Source organism: Crotalus tigris, unplaced genomic scaffold, assembly GCF_016545835.1.
Source record: "Crotalus tigris isolate CLP2741 ecotype Arizona unplaced genomic scaffold, ASM1654583v1 scf7180000017864.473447, whole genome shotgun sequence".
Lineage (NCBI taxonomy): Eukaryota > Metazoa > Chordata > Lepidosauria > Squamata > Viperidae > Crotalus > Crotalus tigris.
Genome location: NW_024096685.1, coordinates 185,440 through 203,769, shown reverse-complemented (window position 1 = coordinate 203,769; position 18,330 = coordinate 185,440). Strand labels below are relative to the sequence as shown.

Here is an 18,330-nt window from a genome sequence, read left to right as displayed (position 1 = left end):
AATCTATTATTTACATTTCCCCCTTATTCTTCTTTAGAATATTTGTCCTTATAGCCCCGTTATTTCTTATTTACATTTTTCTTCCTTCATGTTCTACTTCTTACTAAGAATAATTCAAATTATTATTATTATACATTATTATACACATATTTTCACTTTTGACCTTTCCATATTTATTCTCCTCTATTATTTCTAGTCTCCAATCAGACATACAACTTGTTCCATATTATATAATACTCTGTGTCTTCCTTTTCTTTTATCTCTTTTGTTAATTTGTCCATCTCAGCACAGTCCAGGATTTTTCTTATAACTTCTTCCTCTGATGGTATATTCTCATTTTTCCAGCACTGTGCATATGCTATTCTTGCCGCCATTATTATATATAAAATTAAGTACCATATTTCTTTACTATATTTTCTATTTAAAATACCCAACAAAAAGATCTCTGGTTTCCAGTCTACGGGTTGGTTTATTATTTCTTGGATCCATTTTCTTATTGTAGACCAGTATTTTTTTGCAACTGGGCATGTCCACCATAAATGATAATATGTTCCATGTACTTTTTTACATTTCCAGCATGTTGGTGAATTATTCTGGAACATCTTGCAAGCTTTGCTGGTGGAAGATGCCATCTGTAAAACATCTTCAACTGGTTTTCCTTGAATGCTGCCGACATAGTCAATTTTATATTTATTTCCCATATTTTTCCCATTTCTCCATTTCTATATTATATCTGAAATTTTTTGCCCATCTAATCATTGTGTCTTTGACAACCTCGTCTTCCATTTTATATCTCAATAGGTATTTGTATAAATTGCTAATTAATTTTATTTCTGTTCCATGTATAATTTTATCCAATTCTTGCGGCTCTTTTTGGATTTCATATAATTTTTTGTCCTTTGTATATTTAGATTGAATTTGTGTAAATGTCCACCAATCAATCTCTCTGCCAATGTCTTGTTCCAATTCTTGTTTTGTTTTCAAATTTCCCTGTTACTAATTCCTTGTATCTAATTATCTTATTTATATCCAATAGGTTTGGGTATTTCAGAGCTTCTGTTGGGGATAACCACATTGGAATTCTTATATAATGTTTTTGTTTTATTTTTTCCCAAGTCTGTAGCAATGCATTCCTAACTATGTGTCTTTGAAAGTATCTGTGTATTTTATGTTTTTCGTCCCATAGGAATGCATGCCACCCTGCTTTCAAGTCACGTCCTTCTATTGTTAAAACTCTAGTATTTTTCAAATCCATCCAATCTTTTAGCCAAGTTAAGCTCGATGCTTGGTAGTATATTTCCCACTCTGGTAATGCCAATCCCGCTTTATCTTTCGTATCTTGCAAGAGTTTTAATTTAATCCTGGGTTTTTTCCTTTGCCATATAAATTTAGTGATCAATTTATTTAATTCTTGAAAGAATGTTTTCCCTAATTTTATTGGAATAACCTGGAACAGAAATAATAATTTTGGCAATACATTCATTTTGACCATAGCGATCCTCCCTAAAAATGAAATTTGCAAATTTTCCCAATTTTCTAAATCTTTTTTTATCTGGTGTAGTATTTTATCATAATTGTCCTCCTTAACCGAGGAACATTTCGCTGTAAGCCAAATCCCTAAATATTTTATTTTCTTGGTTATACTTATCTTTGTTTTATCTTCCAATTCCCTTTCTTGTGCCTTTGTAAGATTTTTTGTTATTAATTCGGATTTATTCTTATTAATCTTAAGTCCGGCTACCTCATCAAATTTTTCTATTTTTTGAATCAATTTAAAGCCAGTTTCTAATGGATCTTCCAAAATAAATACAAAATCATCAGCAAAGGCCTGGACCTTATATTCTTCCTTTTTAATTTTTAAACCCTTTATTTCTTGGTCCTCTCTGATTTTTGTAAGAAGTATTTCTAATGATAAAATAAATAGAAGAGAGGAAAGGGGGCATCCTCGTCTTACTCCTTTGGTTATATCAATTTTTCTGTCATTTCCTCATTTATAATTACCCTAGCTGTTTGTTTAGTATATATTTTCTCAACCATCTTTCCAAATTTTGTCCCAAATTCCATATAGTAGAATTGTGTTATAATAAAATTCCAATTCAAATTATCAAATGCCTTCTGGGCATCAAGAAAAACCAGTGTAGCTTGTCTTTCAGGATGAACTTCGTAAAATTCTAAAGCAGTGGTTCTCAACCTGTGGGTCGGGACCCCATTTGGGGTCGAACGACCATTTCATGGGGGTCGCCAAACAACGCAGTCCGCCATTTTTTCCCCCTTTTCCTTAGCTGTGCTAGTCCCTTTTATTCTATTGGCTTTTGAAAGCCAATAGAATAGACTCTCTTGAATAGAGTCTAATTCTATTGGCTTTCAAAAGCCAATAGGAATTGTCCAGGCTGTCTCTGCCCTGCTGAGCCCACCAAAAGTCCCATTCTACAAATGGTGCTGCACCAATTGAGTAGTCCTCAACTTACGACCGGTTGAGTAGTCCTCGACTTACGACCAGTTGGGGGTTGCGGCATTAAAAAGGTTGAGAACCACTGTTCTAAAGTATTCAGTATTATCCTCATGTTATTTTTTATTTATCGTCCTGGTAAAAATCCATTTTGATCTGGGTGAATGTAGTTATTCAAATTTTTTTTTAATCCTTTCTGCTATTATTGTTGTAAATGTCTTATAAGCTGTATTCAGTAAAGAAATTGGTCTATAATTTTGAATTTGTTGTAGGTCTGAGTCTTCCTTAGGAATGAGGGTGATGATTGCTTCAGTCCAAGTTGTCGGTATCTTCGCCTCTTCCAACACCTCATTATAAATCTCCAACATTATCCACTGTAGTGACTCTTGTGTATTTTTATAAAACTCGACCGGAATTCCATCTGGGCCTGGTGATTTGTTGTTGTTTTTTTGTTTTTTCAATGCTGTTTCTAATTCTATTGCAGTTATTGGTCTATTCAACATTTCCTTTTGTTCTTCAGTAATTTTGCTCATTTTTGCTGCCTCTATATATTGTTTGACTTTATCATCCGGTATATCTTCCTGATGGTATAGCTTTGAAAATAAATTTTGTATTATTTTCTTTTTTTCTTCCTGTCTATATTGTAGTGTTCCACTTTCATCTTGTAGTTGGTGAATTGTTCTTTTGCCTTTTTCTTTTTTTAATTTATAGGCCAACCATCAACCAGTTTTATTTGCATTTTCAAAGTAATTTTGTTTTGCCATCCTGATTTTCTGTGCCATTTCTTTTTGTGTTGTCAGATTAATCTTGTGTTTTATAATATTCCATTTTTCTTTTATCTTTTTATTTTGTAGATCACCTTCTATTTTTTTTTTAATTCTTCTTGTAATTTTCCTTGTTGACGTCTCCTATCTTAGTTTTTCTTAGAGTTGTATGCAATTGTCAATCCCCGAATGTAAGTTTTTGTAGTATCCCACAAATTTTGTGTTGATGTCTCTTCCTTTTTATTTACCTGAAAAAATAATGTCAACTCCTTTTCTAGTATCTGTATATATTGTTTATTTTTACACAGTCTTTGATTCATTGACCATCTTTTTCTCTGTTTCTGGCCTTTCCATTTTATTATTATACTGTAACAACTGTTGTCCGCCATTTTAGAGAATGTTTGTTGTGAGTATGTGTATGTATGCAGATGAATGGTTGCCCTGTTAGTTATAAATTTTATTATTGTATTTAAGGGCATATGAATGTGAATTATCTTTTATGTACATTAACTGAATGTGTATGTGTATTGAGTGTCTGTGGTAGGAGAATGGTAGAGTCAGGGGTGGAGCCTGGTGCCCCCTCTGCTGAGTGCAATAGCAAAAGCGGGGGGGCAGGACTTACCCTTGGGCTTGGTGTGCATGGAATGCTAGTCCGGTAGGGAAGGGAGAAGGTTGGTGAGCGTGGGGGTACTCCGGGGATGGGAGAAGGTCGGAGCATCCTGGTTATGACTGGGATGGGCAGTTATGGTGGGAGCCGAGGGGCAGGCCATTTTCGGGGAACGAGGACTCGCTATATTAGAGCGACTCCTTGTTCCGGCCCCTCAAAAGTCCCATCCTGTAGTACTGGTGACAGGGGAGTACAGGGCCCTAGTTGTAGGCTGCTGTTGCTTAATGCCAGGTCCATTGTCAACAAAGCCCCCCTTGTCCGTGATCTAATATTGGACAGGGGAGCGGACCTGGCATGTATAACTGAAACCTGGCTGGGCCCTGAGGGGGGTGTTCCCCTCTCGGAGATCTGCCCAGACGGGTTTGTGGTGCTTCATCAGCCTCGACATCAGGGCACGGGTGGGGAGTGGTAGTCATCGCTCGGAGGTCCCTGAGTCCTCGTGGGATTCCTGCCCCGGAGATTGTTGGGTGTGAGTCCCTCCTATTGAAGTTGGGTTCACGGGTTCAGTTGGGCTTGTTGCTGACGTACCTACCTCCCAGCTGCGTTGCAACAGCCCTGCCTGCGCTGCTGGAGTCAGTAGCCGGGTTGGCAGTGGAGTTCCCAGACTTATGGTACTGGGGGACTTTAACCTGCCATCACTCGGCGAACACTCAGAGGCAGCGCAAGAGTTCATGGCTTCCATGGCAACCATGGACCTGACCCAGGTAATCCAGGGGTGGTCACATGCTCGACCTTGTGTTTCTCTCGGGGCAATGGAGACATGATCTGGAATTAAGGGGAATAGAGATCTCTCCCTTGTCATGGACAGATCATTTCCTATTGAGTCTGGACTTCAGATCATCACTCCCCCACCGCAGGGAGGTGGAGCCAACTAGGTGATTCCGCCCCAGGGACCTAATGGACCCAGATCGGTTCCAGGAGGAGCTTGGGGAAATACCTGACTCCCTTGTCCACAACTCATCCAGGTCCCTGGTTGCGGCCTGGAATGAGGCGGCATCCGGGGCCCTGGATCGAATTGCGCCTTTGCGACCTCTCTGTGGTAGTGGTCCCCGGAGGGCGCCTTGGTTTACTGAGGAGCTCCGGGAGATGAAGCACCACAAGAGACGTCTAGAGCGACGTTAGAGGGCCAGTAACTCTGAATCTGACCGATCACAATTAAGAGCTTATCTTAGGACTTATTTAGTGGCGATAAGGGTGGCAAAGCGTGTTCACTTTTCCGCACTTATTGCATCTGCAGAATCTCACCTGGCCGCCTTGTTTAGGGTGACCCACTCCCTTCTTAAAGTGGAGGAGGCTGAGAAACCCTTGCAGAGGAGAGCTGAGGAGTTTGTTCAGTTTCTTTCGGACAAAATCGCTCAGATTCAGAGGGACCTGGACTCTGACTGGGCAGTGCCAGCCGAGATGCCGGGGGCTGGTCTTAGTCATGTTATCTGGAGTGAGTTTGAGCCTGTGACCCCTGATGAAGTTGACAAGGCCGTGAGGCTGATGAATGCCACCACCTGTTTATTGGACCCGTGCCCCTCCTGGCTGGTTTCTACCAGTAGGGAGGTGACACGAGGCTGGCTCCAGGCGATAATCAACGCCTCCTTGATGGAGGGGTCTTTCCCAAAACCTTTGAAGGAAGCGGTGGTGAGGCCCCTCCTCAAGAAGCCTTCCCTGGACCCAGCTGTTTTGAAGAACTTTCATCCTGTCTCCAACGTCCCTTTGTGGGGAAGGTTGTAGAGAAGGTGGTGGCGTCCCAACTCTTGCGATCCTTGGATGAAACAAATTATCTGGACCCTTTTCAATCTGGTTTCAGGCCCGGCTACAGCACTGAGTCTGCTTTGGTCGCACTGACCGATGACCTCTGGCGAGCCCGGGATAGGGGTCATTCCTCTATCTTGGTGCTCCTTGACCTCTCAGCGGCTTTCGATACCATCGACCATGGTATCCTTCTGCGTCGTCTCGGAGAGGTGGGGGTGGGCAGCACTGTATTGCGGTGGTTCTCCTCCTACCTCTCTGACAGGTCGCAGTCAGTGTTGGCGGGCGGACAGAGATCGACCCCTAGGTAAATCGATTATGGGGTGCCTCAGGGCTCGGTCCTGTACCCCCTCCTTTTTAACATCTACATGAAACCGCTGGGTGAGATCATTCGGTGACACGGGGTGAGGTATCATCAGTATGCAGATGATACCCAATTGTATATCTCCACCCCGTGTCCTTTCAGTGAAGCAGTTGACGTGATGTGCCAGTGCCTGGAAGATGTGAGGTCTGGATGGGGGTGAACAGGCTTAGACTCAACCCTGACAAGACCGAGTGGCTCTGGGTCTTGCCCCCCAAGAGTCATCCTGATGGTCCATCATTAGTCCTGGGGGGGGTAAATTTACCTCCCTCAGTGCAGGCACGCAACTTGGGTGTCCTCCTTGACTCATAGCTAAATTTGGAACATCTATCGGCTGTGGCCAGGGGGACCTTTACTCAGGTTCGCCTGGTGCACCAGTTGCAGCCTTATTTGGACCGGGAGGCTCTACTCACGGTTACTCATGCCCTTGTCACCTCAAGACTGGATTACTGTAATGCGCTCTACATGGGGCTACCCTTGAAGAGTGTTCGGAGGCTGCAGTTGGTTCAGAATGCAGCCGCAAGAGCGATTGTGGGTGCACCAAGGTACACCCACGTGTCACCTATCCTCTGCGAGCTGCACTGGCTTCCTGTGGGTCTCTGGATGCAATTCAAGGTGTTGGTTATCACCTTTAAAGCCCTTCATGGCTTAGGATCAGGTTACTTACAGGATCGCATACTGCCGCATAGTTCCCAGAGACCGGTGAGGTCCCACAGATTGGGCCTCCTTCAGGTCCCGTCGGCCAGACAATGTCGACTGGCAGGCCCTCAGGGAAGGGCCTTTTCTGTGATGAATCCGACGTGGTGGAATCAACTTCCCCCCGAGATTCGAACTACTCCCACCTTACCAGCCTTCAAGAAAGCCATTAAAACTCTCCTGTTCCGGCAGGCCTGGGGTTGATGTCCCCGGGGGGGGGGCGGGATACGATTGGGACATGCTGTATGAATGCACTCATTTTTATTGTTATATTTATTGTTTTAATTTTGTACGCCGCCCTGAGTCCCTAGGGATTGGGCGGCATATAAATTTTATTAATAAATAAATAAAATAAATTATTGGGTTGTGATCCGCCCAATTATTAAGCCCTATTTCAATTTCCTCTATCCCTTTTTGTACGTCTGTTGTTGCTCAGGCCATATCGATCCTAGACCAAGACTGATGTGGATACGAATAGAACATATATTGTTTGTCTGATCTGTGTGTCTCTCTCCATATATCCTGAAGATTGAGTTCTGTTACCATGTCAAAGAACGATTTTGGTAATATATTTTTCTTCTTTTTGTTATTTTTACTACTCTTATAATCTTTCCTAACATCAACTATTGCATTTAGATCCCCAATCATACAAATATTTTCATAATCCAGATCCACTAGTTTCTTATGTACCTTTAAAAAAAATTCTTGTTGATTATTATTTGGTGCATATATTGCCGTTAATAAGATTTGTTTTTGCTCTAATTCTATTTCCAACATTAAAATTCTCCCCTCTTCATCCGAGTATATTGATTTTGATTTTATTTTTTCTTTGACATATATAGCAATTCCTCCTTTCTTGTTTTGTGCTAATGTTGTGTATAGTGTTCCTAATATTACATTCTCTAGTAATTTTCTATAATCCTTTTTTATATCAACTTCCTGAAGACATATCATATCTGCATCCAATTTCCTGAATTTGTTAAACGTTTGTGCTCTTTTTCTTGGTATATTTAATCCATTAATGTTTACAGAGAAGAGCTTAATTGCGTCTCCCATTTTTTATTTGATCTATTTTCTTTATGCTTCTTGTCTCTATTACTCTTCCTTTTGCTCCTTCTCTTTCTAACCTTTCTCTTTCTTGTATCTTTTGTTTTTCTCTCTCGTTCGACTTCCTCTAATACTTCTTCATCCTGACTTTTACTCTCTGACTCTTCCCTACTTTCTTGTTCTTCTCCCTGTGTAAAGTAACATTCATAACAGTCCTGCACTTTCTCAAGTGTATCTATCTTATATTTTTTTTCCTGCCAAGTTAGAAATATGCCTTCAGGTATTAACCATCGAAACATAACTTTATATTTAATTAATTGGGTCATTAGAAATTGGTATTCTCGTCTCTGATTTCGTATACTATGTGGTATTTGTTTTAATACAATTATTTCTTCACCCTTATATATTATTGGTTCGTCTCTTGTTTTTTTTATAGATTTCATCCCTTATTGATCTTCTAGTAAACCTTATATGGACCTCTCTCGCCAATCTATGCCTTCGTGCATAATTTGTATATACTCTATATATTTCGTCTATGTCTCTTCTTACTTCCTCTTTTTCCTTGCCTAATATCTCCTCCAACATCTCCACCATCTTCTCTCCCAAATCTTCTTCCTTTTCCTCCACAATATTTTGGAATCTTAGAAAGAACAAAGCTTTATTCATTTCCAAAAATCAGTCAACTCCCTATTTACCTGCTCAGATTTCTGTTCCATCCTTTCTATTTTGCTGTCAACATGCTCCATTTTTGTTTCAACTGTTTGGATTCTTTGTTCATTTTCCATCATTGTTTGTTGTATATTGCCTATCTTATCATTCATGTTTTTAATTTCATCTCTCATTTCTCCAATATCATTCTTAATTTTTTTGTGATATATTTTCATTTCTTCATGATTGTTTGCTATTGCCTCTTGGGTCATCATCATTGTTTCCTGAATCATTTGTAGAGTTATCTGCATGCTCTGTGGGTTCATTGCTTTTTCTTTTTCTTTCCCCAACATGGTCGCTATTATTCTTTATCCTGTAGGAGAGGCCATTATAGGTGTGGGATTTGTAACTGTTTTTTTGCCAACTTTAGTTGTTGTTGCGGTACTTGTCATTTTTATTATTTGAATAATATTTCTCCACTTTTGCATATACCAATTTATGGCAAGTTATTTTTGTTGATCAAGTTAGTTTTCAATCTATATAGTCTAAGCTTAAATATGCAAATGTATATATAATATAGATAGTAAAGAATATATATATATATATATATATATATATATATATATATATATATATATATGCTGGAAAATTTGCATAAAAATACGACTCCTGGGCATGTCTATGGTACAAATAAAATACGAACACCAGGAGAGTATAAATATAAAAATATACTTTACTAAAAGCTTTCATTTGGAAACTCCAAACATCATCAGGGCTAAGGAGCCAGTAAACAATGATGACTTAAATGGGTTTTGCCGGCATCTGCATCTACTTTATGAGAGTACTCAACTCGATCTGCTCCGACATCCAGTTTACAGTGGAGGAAGAAAAACAAGGTCACCTAGCCTTCCTGGACGTGTCAATATACTGCCAGTTGGATGGGACGTTACTTACAGGGGTGTTTCGTAAACCCACCCACATGGACAGAATACTCCACTATAGGAGCAACCACCCCGTATCTCATAAAGCTAGCTGCATTAAAGCATTGTTTAAGCGCATGGACTCCCACTGCAACACTGAGGAGTTTAAGAAGAAAGAAAGGCAATACCTTTTCCGGATTTGTCAATGTAATGGGTATCCTTTGAGGTTTATCAGACAGTACGGTCTTACACCCCAGTCCCGGAACAACCAAAAGAGAGAGGAACCATTATTACAAAGAATGCGTGTTTCTTTGCCATATATTAATAACGTCTCGGAAGCAACAGCCAGACTGCTGGCCCCCCATGGAATAGAAGTGGCCCACAGACCCAATCAGACATTACGGTCCAAAGTCGTTCTCCCCAAGGACCCACTCCCTGCCATGGATAGATCAGCAGTAATCTATAAAATCAATTGCAAGAACTGCGATGGCAACTATGTGGGTGAAACAGCTAAGCGTTTAAGATCTCGCTTGCATGAACATCCGTTAGCTATAAGAAGGGGCGAGCAGCATTCTCAATTGTGGATGCATATGGCACAACATGGCCACCAGTTTGACTTTGTGAATGTTTGCGTTATGTCTGAGGATGCCACTAAGGGAGGCCGGCTATTGAAAGAGGCGTGGTATTCCAACAAAGATGCGGTTAATCGTCACATTGACTTACATCCAGCGCAACAAGCATTGAGGAAATGGGATTTTAAACACCATGCCAATCATTATAAGCGGCCTGAACAATGCTTGTACAGCTGTAAACGTGATGGGATACCTGGCCTCCATCCTGAACAGATAGATGGAACTTTGGCCAACCCTCTACACTCCAGGGGCACCCCCGTTTCGCCCGATCAACACCAATACCGCTCTAATGAACGTCTGAGGAGGCTACCACTGTCAAACACACATAATCATCCACCGATGGAAGACCTCCCCCTTCCCCAATATCATCATGATAGACCCCCACCCCCAGAACTTAACAACAACTGTGAGAGTGTGGAAGATCCAGCATGAGGAGCCTGCAGCCTGACGCTGTGGGTAGGGGGGAGAAGAAGATCGAAAGCATGGCTCGATTGCCTAGGCATACGGTGAAAGGGAGAGACACGGAATTCTGCCTGGATTCCCTGCAGACAAGGAATACCCCCACCAACAATACAGCCCCCTCCCGGGACAAACACTTTGAAGTCCCCCCAAAGACGAGCACAGAAGAGGGGAGTGAGAACACGGGGAATCAGAATGCAGAGATCTGGAGACCTGGTGTCCGCCTGAATACCGTTCCTATCAGCAATGGGGAAGAGCGTGCGATAGGGAGGAGGGATGAATTGAGAGACGGGGTAAGCACCCGATCACGCAGCAAACAAATGGAACAGTGGAGAACTGTCGACACGAAGATTACCAGGACGGAGGAGGAGAGCATAGACCCCCAAATATGTAACACCTGTATGAAAGTTACTCATGACAGTGGAAGAGTGAGAAGAAAGGGTGTGGAGCAGGGATTGGGAAAAGCGTGTGTGTGGGGGAGCGTCTGTGAGCCCAGGGAAGCTTGTAACACTGATAGAGGAGAAACAGATGCCCCCAGGGTGGAGAATGAAAACAAAAAGGGGAGGAGGGTCAGTGCTATGGAAGGAAATAAGGATAAAAGGGTGGTGGAGGAGATGAATACCAGTAATGAGATAGTGGAAGGAATGATCCAGAAGAACCATAGAAGGAAGCGTAAGGAGAGTAATAAAGAAACATCTGGAACACTAATTAACCGGCCGGGACCAGTGACGCGGTCCATGAACCGGGTGCAGATGCCGGCAAAACCCATTTAAGTCATCATTGTTTACTGGCTCCTTAGCCCTGATGATGTTTGGAGTTTCCAAACGAAAGCTTGGCAGCTTTTAGTAAAGTATATTTTTATATTTATACTCTCCTGGTGTTCTGAGGTTTTTGCAGGTGTTTGTATGTACGTCTTTGGTTATTCGGGTTTTCTCCCACATAAAATTGGAAGTGTCTTGGCGACGTTTCGATGAAGTCTCATTCGTCATCTTCAGGCTGGTGCTTTCGGCTTCGTGCTTCTAGGAGTAATGTGTGATTGTAGCTGTTTCCTCCTTTTAACTGTCAGTGGGGGTATGAACTGATTGGATGAGAGCTTGGCTGTGTTCTGATTGGATGGAGATGTGTTCTGATTGGTTAGGAGCTTGGCTGTGCTATGATTGGCTGGGGGAGTGTTCTGTTTGGGTGGGGGCTTTGTTGTGCTCAGGTTAGTCTGAGTTGCAGGGGTGTTTAAAATGGTGAGCTGCATTGCTATTTTTTGGCTTCGCGTTCGTGGTCGTGCCTCATCTTCATGGTGGGTGTCAGTTTGCTTCATGTATGGATTGGAGGGGTTTAAAGTGGCTAATGATGCAGCTGTGGTCTGGCTTCTGGTTTGTGGTCGTGCTTCATCATTGGTGTGGCTTTGGGTTTGCTTTTTGCGTGGATGTGTGGTGGTGACAGCCTGTGTAGTTTTTGTGAGTGTGGGTCTGGTGTCATTTTTTGTATTAGGGAGTCGTTTGTCAATACGGGCGGGTTTTCAAATGGCTGGTAGGCGGGAGGTATCATCTCGTTTGTTCATGCTGTGTGGGCGTTTTTCTATCTCGATGGCTTCTCTGATTATTCTGTTATTAAAATGTTCAGTTTTGGCGATAGTTCTGGTCTTTTTAAAGTCAATTTCATGTCCTGTGATTTTAATGTCCTGCCTTGTATCAGCTCAAACTAGAGCCATCCACAGGCAGCAGTCACAACTGTGACATCATATACTTTTCTAAAATTTGGATTGCTAGCAAAGAATAGGCAATTGGATCAGCAAGGGAATAAAAAGAACTTCCCACCCCCTAAGCCCCACTCTGAGGACTCTGGCAGAGGACCAGCGAAAGCTAAGTTGTTTTAATCTTGTATATAACTGTTTTTATTGTTTTAAATGTTGTTTTAACAATAAATAACTGGAGTATACTCTTCCAGGAGATCGAAGATTGCATCAGTGAACACACACACACACACACACACACACACACACACACACACATATATATATATATATATATATATATAATATTTCTAATTATGTATCAATATATATGACTATAATACCTTTATAGAACGTTATTCTTAGGATTAACGTTGAAAAATAAAATTACAAGTAGAGTTGTACCTTTCCTTATATCAGTATTATCTAGTACAATTTATAATACTCTAAACACCTCTTATATATATTTTTATAGCACTACACACGATGCATATACATATGCATCATGTGTATATGTATTATCACCACTCTTAATTTCATTCACTATCACTCTTATTTGAATAATCACCTGTCTATATTTCTTTACAATACTATAATTACTTTCTCACTTCTATTTAGTTCAATTACACAATTATGCCTATTTCTATTTCGTTAATACAATTCATTTACTTCATTACTTTTAATACATTGCCTGATGCCCCTTTTCTACTTGTAGCTTAGTCACTGCTTGTATATGAGTGCTACAATATTGCATCAGCCTTTTTTTTCTCTCTGTCTCAATTTAATATATCCACCGATCCATCAAATGTCACCTCTTTCTTCTTCTATATATCCAATATTTCCAAAACGTCCACTCGTCACTTTACCCAGATATATGTCAGTTAAAGTCCAAATTTCAATGCAGTTTGTTCTTCAAAAATAGGTTCTACTAAGTAGTATTACATTTCTCCGTTGTCTCACTTCACCTTTCAATCCTTATGTTAATTTTTCAAAGTCCTTCTTAATCACCCTTTATTGCCTCCAACAGTCCTTTCTCCAGTCCTTTCTCTGGTTTCAGTCTCTACTTCTTGCAGTTCTTAAATTCCAGTCTCTCACATTTTATAAACTTTACTGTGAACTCACTGCATCTTCACGCTGCTCTCATTCTGCTCCATTGCTCCCTTCTCCGCTCTATTCCAATTCAGTTGCCGCTGTGTCTCTCTCCTTATAGCTTTGCTTTTTCTGCATCTTCTCTCAGCCAAATGTTCTCATCTCCTTCAGGGGTTTTCCTCGTCTCCGTTACAAAGCTGTCAGTTCTATTTTTCACTCCCTCTCAGACTGCTGCTATCGCTCCAGGCCAGCCTTAAAGACCGGCTTCTTCTTCGCCAATTTTAAAAGTGCTGCTCCTTTTGCTTTCCACCCGGCTTCTCTGAAGCTTCCTCTTTAATTTACCAATCTCTCCGGGATTGGTAAAGCCCTTGCTGGGCTCTTAGTGAAGATTTTTCGGGATTTAGAAACAAAGCTCTGTTTCTTCACCCGCTGCACGATGACGTCACAGCCGGAAGCCCCAAAATAAGTTTATTCAAGCTATGCCAATGGTTCCCAAAATGCCATCTTACATATAGAGGTAGTTATAGTCTCAGTGGACACTATACCATCGTTTCTTATTACCTTCTAGGTAAAGCTACTTCCTATAGGTTTGGCCCCACTGGTATTTAGAGATCATTTTAAATAAGCATGGTTTCAAAAAGTCCTAGATAAAATTTATTCACTGGATTTCTCTATGGAAACTTCTGTTCTTAGATATTTTGATGATGCTAGAACTGCTCTGAAACAATAAATTTGGTATATACTGCAGATCTCAAACAAATTCAAGCAAGGTGCTACCCCAATATTTATTATATTCCTGCAGAAATGGTTTGCTGCAATCTCCTTTTTATCATCCATTATGATTCTGAAATTTTGTCAGGTCTTCACTTTAGCAGGCTGGGTGCATTACCCTCACTAGTCCTTTCTGGATCTTTTGCGGGTACTTCTGGGTACCTTGAGTTATGTCCATATGGTGATGGCTCAATAGAAACTCATATTACTATGCTACTCCTTATATAAGAACTCTAAGTAGACCTTCATTTGAGGGACCCTTGGCGCGCTCTGAGCTTGGTTGTTTTCTTGGTTGTTTTCAGTGATGACTAGCACTGATGAAGTTACCTAGTTTGGGTAATCATACATGTGCAAGAAAACAACCAAGTTCAGACAGCACCAAGAATCCCTCATTTCAACCATGAGCTACAAATATTCTCCTTTATTGAGACCTTCATTTATGCACACAAGAAGTCAAAAATATTTTTCCAAGCTTCCCAATTTGGTGCTACCATCTATACAAAACCCACAACATTATTTTTTCATTCTATTTTATTTCATCTGTTCTTAATTATTTTTATATCCTATTATATTTATTGTGTTTCATATTCTACCATGATATATTTTATTGTATTTGGACTTAGGGCTGTAATAAACTGATTTGATTTGTTATCATAATTATCATATTTGTGTTTATATGTACAAGTCTGCAAAAAAGCTATTGAATATAAAAAAACTTAGAACAGAACATGATTATAAAGATGTAATTTGATATATACTATTATTATATTTTTTTTTAAAAAAAATAATGTTCGTCCCTTCAAAGGAGTGTTGACTCCTCATGATTACATAGACAAGTCCTTGCAGTTTTTTTAAGCAAGATTTCCAAAGTGTTTGCCTTTGCCTGCTTCTTAGGCCTGGCTAAAAGAGAGTCATTGGCCAAAGTCACCAAGCTGGCTTCTTCCCTAAGGCAGAACTATAACTCACAGTCTCATAATTTCTAGCCTGGTGCCTTAACTACTATATACAAGTAGCTATATGATATATTGTACATTTATATAAGTTTAGAAAGAAGATAATTGAGCCTATATATTGTAAGATTTAGTAGTTATAAGAGCCATAGAATTTTTGTGTAATGGCATGATTTCTGTTGTCTTTTCAGATTCAATCAAATATAGGATTCATTTTAATGGGAAAAATATTGATGACTTGAAAAAAATAGAGTGTAATTAAATATTGTCCTGATTTAATTCAAGAAATAAACTAAAAATAAAGAATAAAGTTTAATACATATATGTGATATATATTCATAAAGAAAGTGGGTAGGGGGAGTGGAAGAAAGTAGTAATGTTACATTCAAAATTGACATTCTGAAAAATGTTATGACAAATAAATACATATTTCAGGAAATCCTTGACTTACGACCATAATGGAAATTTTACTTTCCATAATGGAAATAAATTCCAGTTTTTGAATACATACATACACACACACACACACACACAAATACACAAACACAAATATGTGGTCATGTGACAGAGGAGGGGCTGTTGGAACTTTGGAACTGTGATGTTATCTTTTGGGGATCTGTTGTAGGTTCAGCGAGACAGTAAGCAACTGGTCATACGTTGAAGACTACCTATATAAAAATCATTTTGTCCCATGATAACATGCAATAGAAAATAATGCTATTTAAATATTACCATAGAAGTAATACACATTGCTGAAATTAAGTAGAAACAACATTGAGAAAATGAGGATTCAATCCTAATAAAAGCACAATTCTACAATGTATCTAAATTTGATAGAAATAGGGTTGCAGTCATCTGCATTTTTATACTCCATAAATTTGGAATGATTTTTAAAGTGCAGATTGATTTTAAAGAAAACAATTAGGCAGAGTAACATGAGCAAAATTTTCTTCTAGAATAACTAATATTATTACCCATTCCTAAATCATATGCATACAGAGGTAACATAAATTACAAGAAAGAATGCTATGGTATCTTAAAGACTAGCAAATTATGGTGTATGTTAAAGACTAATAGACCTAACACAAAGCTTTGTGAACTGCAAGGAATGGAACCTGCTAGATATCTAAATTTCATGATTTCTTCTGGACAATTTCCTTTAAGAAAAGATATTCTCATGTGGTGGCTGTGCCCCAAAGCAAAAAATTATTGGGAACGAATAAGAGATTGGATACAGGAGATAACTGAGATACAAATGGATTTCAAACCAGAATTATTTCTTTTGGGCATAATAAATTTAAAGATGAAAAAAACAACTCCAACACATCATTATACACATATTGACTGCAGCTCGTATAGCATATGCTCAATGTTGGAAGAGTGAAAATATTCCCACAAATGATATGATTATGTACAAAATCTTGGAATGCACAGAAATGAACAAACTTACTTTAAGAATTAAAAGACAAGGAGGCAACAGAATTTTATGAAATTTGGAATAAATGTTATAATTGGCTAGAACAGAGAAAGGAAAAGACATAACTATTGATGTACATAAAATGTAAATAAGATGTAAAGAATGCTTAAAATGTATAGTACTGTTCTGTTAAAAGAAAAGATTTAGGTTTATGTATTTTAAGTTTGTTTTGGTGTATGGTGTATGGTGAAAAATAAAAAAAAAATTAAAAAAAAGAAAAGAAAATTCTGATATTCAATAGATCAGTTCACATACTAAACAGTCACATCCAGAAACTCATTGGAAATGATAAATAACAATTATTCCATTTAACTTTAAGCTTGGCTGAACTGCCTATATTTTCTCTTAATGCAACATCTATAAATGTTCATTGTGAACACTTGGCACCAATCTCATTAACAATAAAATTACACTCTGTTTCAATGATGAAAAGTGAAAACCTGAGACAAATGCACAGAAATGAAGGGTTGTATATACTCTAATAAGGAACAATGAATATTATATATATAAAAATCTAAAGACTTACGTTGACAGTCCTTGCAGCACTTGCCATCAACGTACGCAGGCGCAGAATTATGAGGACAATCAAAAAGTGGGCAAATCAATCTTTCACATTGGATAGTACCATTCTAAAAAACAAAAGCTTCTTTTAAAAATCATTGCCAGGACCTAGACTATTAATTTTCCAAATAAATAAAACTGGGCAGTTGAAGACATGAATTCTTTGAAACATATCATACCTTATATAACAGTAATTATGAAGGCGAAAAACATTCTAAGATGATTTAGATTTCTGATAAACCATTTCAATTATTCCTAAAAATGTTCCAAATCCTGTCATTTTCAAACAAGATGCTGTATTGTACTGTAATTTGGAAGGCTAGCAACTATTACATTTCAGTATGATTTTTCATAAATCAAAGTCTTTCAAATTATGATGTGTCTTCCACAAATCAACTATTATATCTCTCTTATCTTATTCTGCATCTCTGTCTTTACATCTCTCTACTCTGTAAACTGCTAAGGAATAATTGTGCAGCTATACATTTCTTTTTTATTATTATATATTTTATTGATTTTTTAAAAAACTAACAACCTAGTGCTTAGTAAACAGCATGTTGTCTGAATTCACATTTCACAACAATCAATAATAGTCAATTTCTATCATATCGTACTATGCATAACAGCTTTCCTTGATTTTCTCTTCTTCCCATATTGTTCTCTTTTGCAAGCATTAGTACTCTGCATAACAGCTTTCCTTGATTTTCTCTTCTTCCCATATTGTTCTCTTTTGCAAGCATTAGTATTTTAGTAACAAAGAGGTTAAATATAAACATTTTTCTAACATTTATCCAATTAATAATAGCATCAATATAGAACTTCTTTTCTAGTTAGTCCTCTTGGTTGCGTTATATGTCCTGTTTTCAACATTCTCATTTAGACTTTTTCTCCACAAAATTGAAATCATTTTTATCTGTTAAGATTTTCTCAGTTGATTTACAGTTAAATATCTAAGCTGTTTCCCTCACAATAATCCTCCCAACAATTATATTTCTCATATCATAAAAAAATACAATACTACTCAGAAGAAAGAAGAAAAAGCAAAAGAGGAAAAACTAAAATGCATTTATATCCCCCATTTTTTCATTTTTTAACTTTATTCCATTCGATATTTACTAATTAAGTAATCCATGTTATATTTTAACCATATTCAAACAAATGCTTAATCTTTAAAAATTGCTTCTGATAGGTCCAATCTTCTAATCCCTTGAATCTGATTTTAGTCTTTTTTCTTTTGCCAAATAGCTTTTCTCGTCCATCTATTCCATTTAGTTAAAAAGTCTTGCCATTTTCTTGTGGATGTTGTTAAGGATGGGAGAAACAAACCAAGTAAGATTTCTTTTATCTTTTTTTGTCTCTTAAGTCGTAGATTT

General features: G+C 38.5%; 1 protein-coding gene across 8 annotated transcripts in view; it reads right to left on the bottom strand.

The window, feature by feature from the left end:
- LOC120308080 (protein NEL-like) overlaps positions 1-18,330 on the bottom strand; it is a 374,605-nt gene that overhangs the window by 234,664 nt on the left and 121,611 nt on the right. For all 8 annotated transcript variants that reach the window (XR_005556738.1, XM_039343560.1, XM_039343562.1 and 5 more), the window contains exon 9: positions 16,923-17,025. Coding sequence is in view for 7 of the 8 variants with exons in the window: in XM_039343560.1 (XP_039199494.1) it covers positions 16,923-17,025 (103 nt within the window). In the remaining variant the exon portion in view is untranslated. The remainder of the gene's footprint in view (positions 1-16,922; positions 17,026-18,330) is intronic.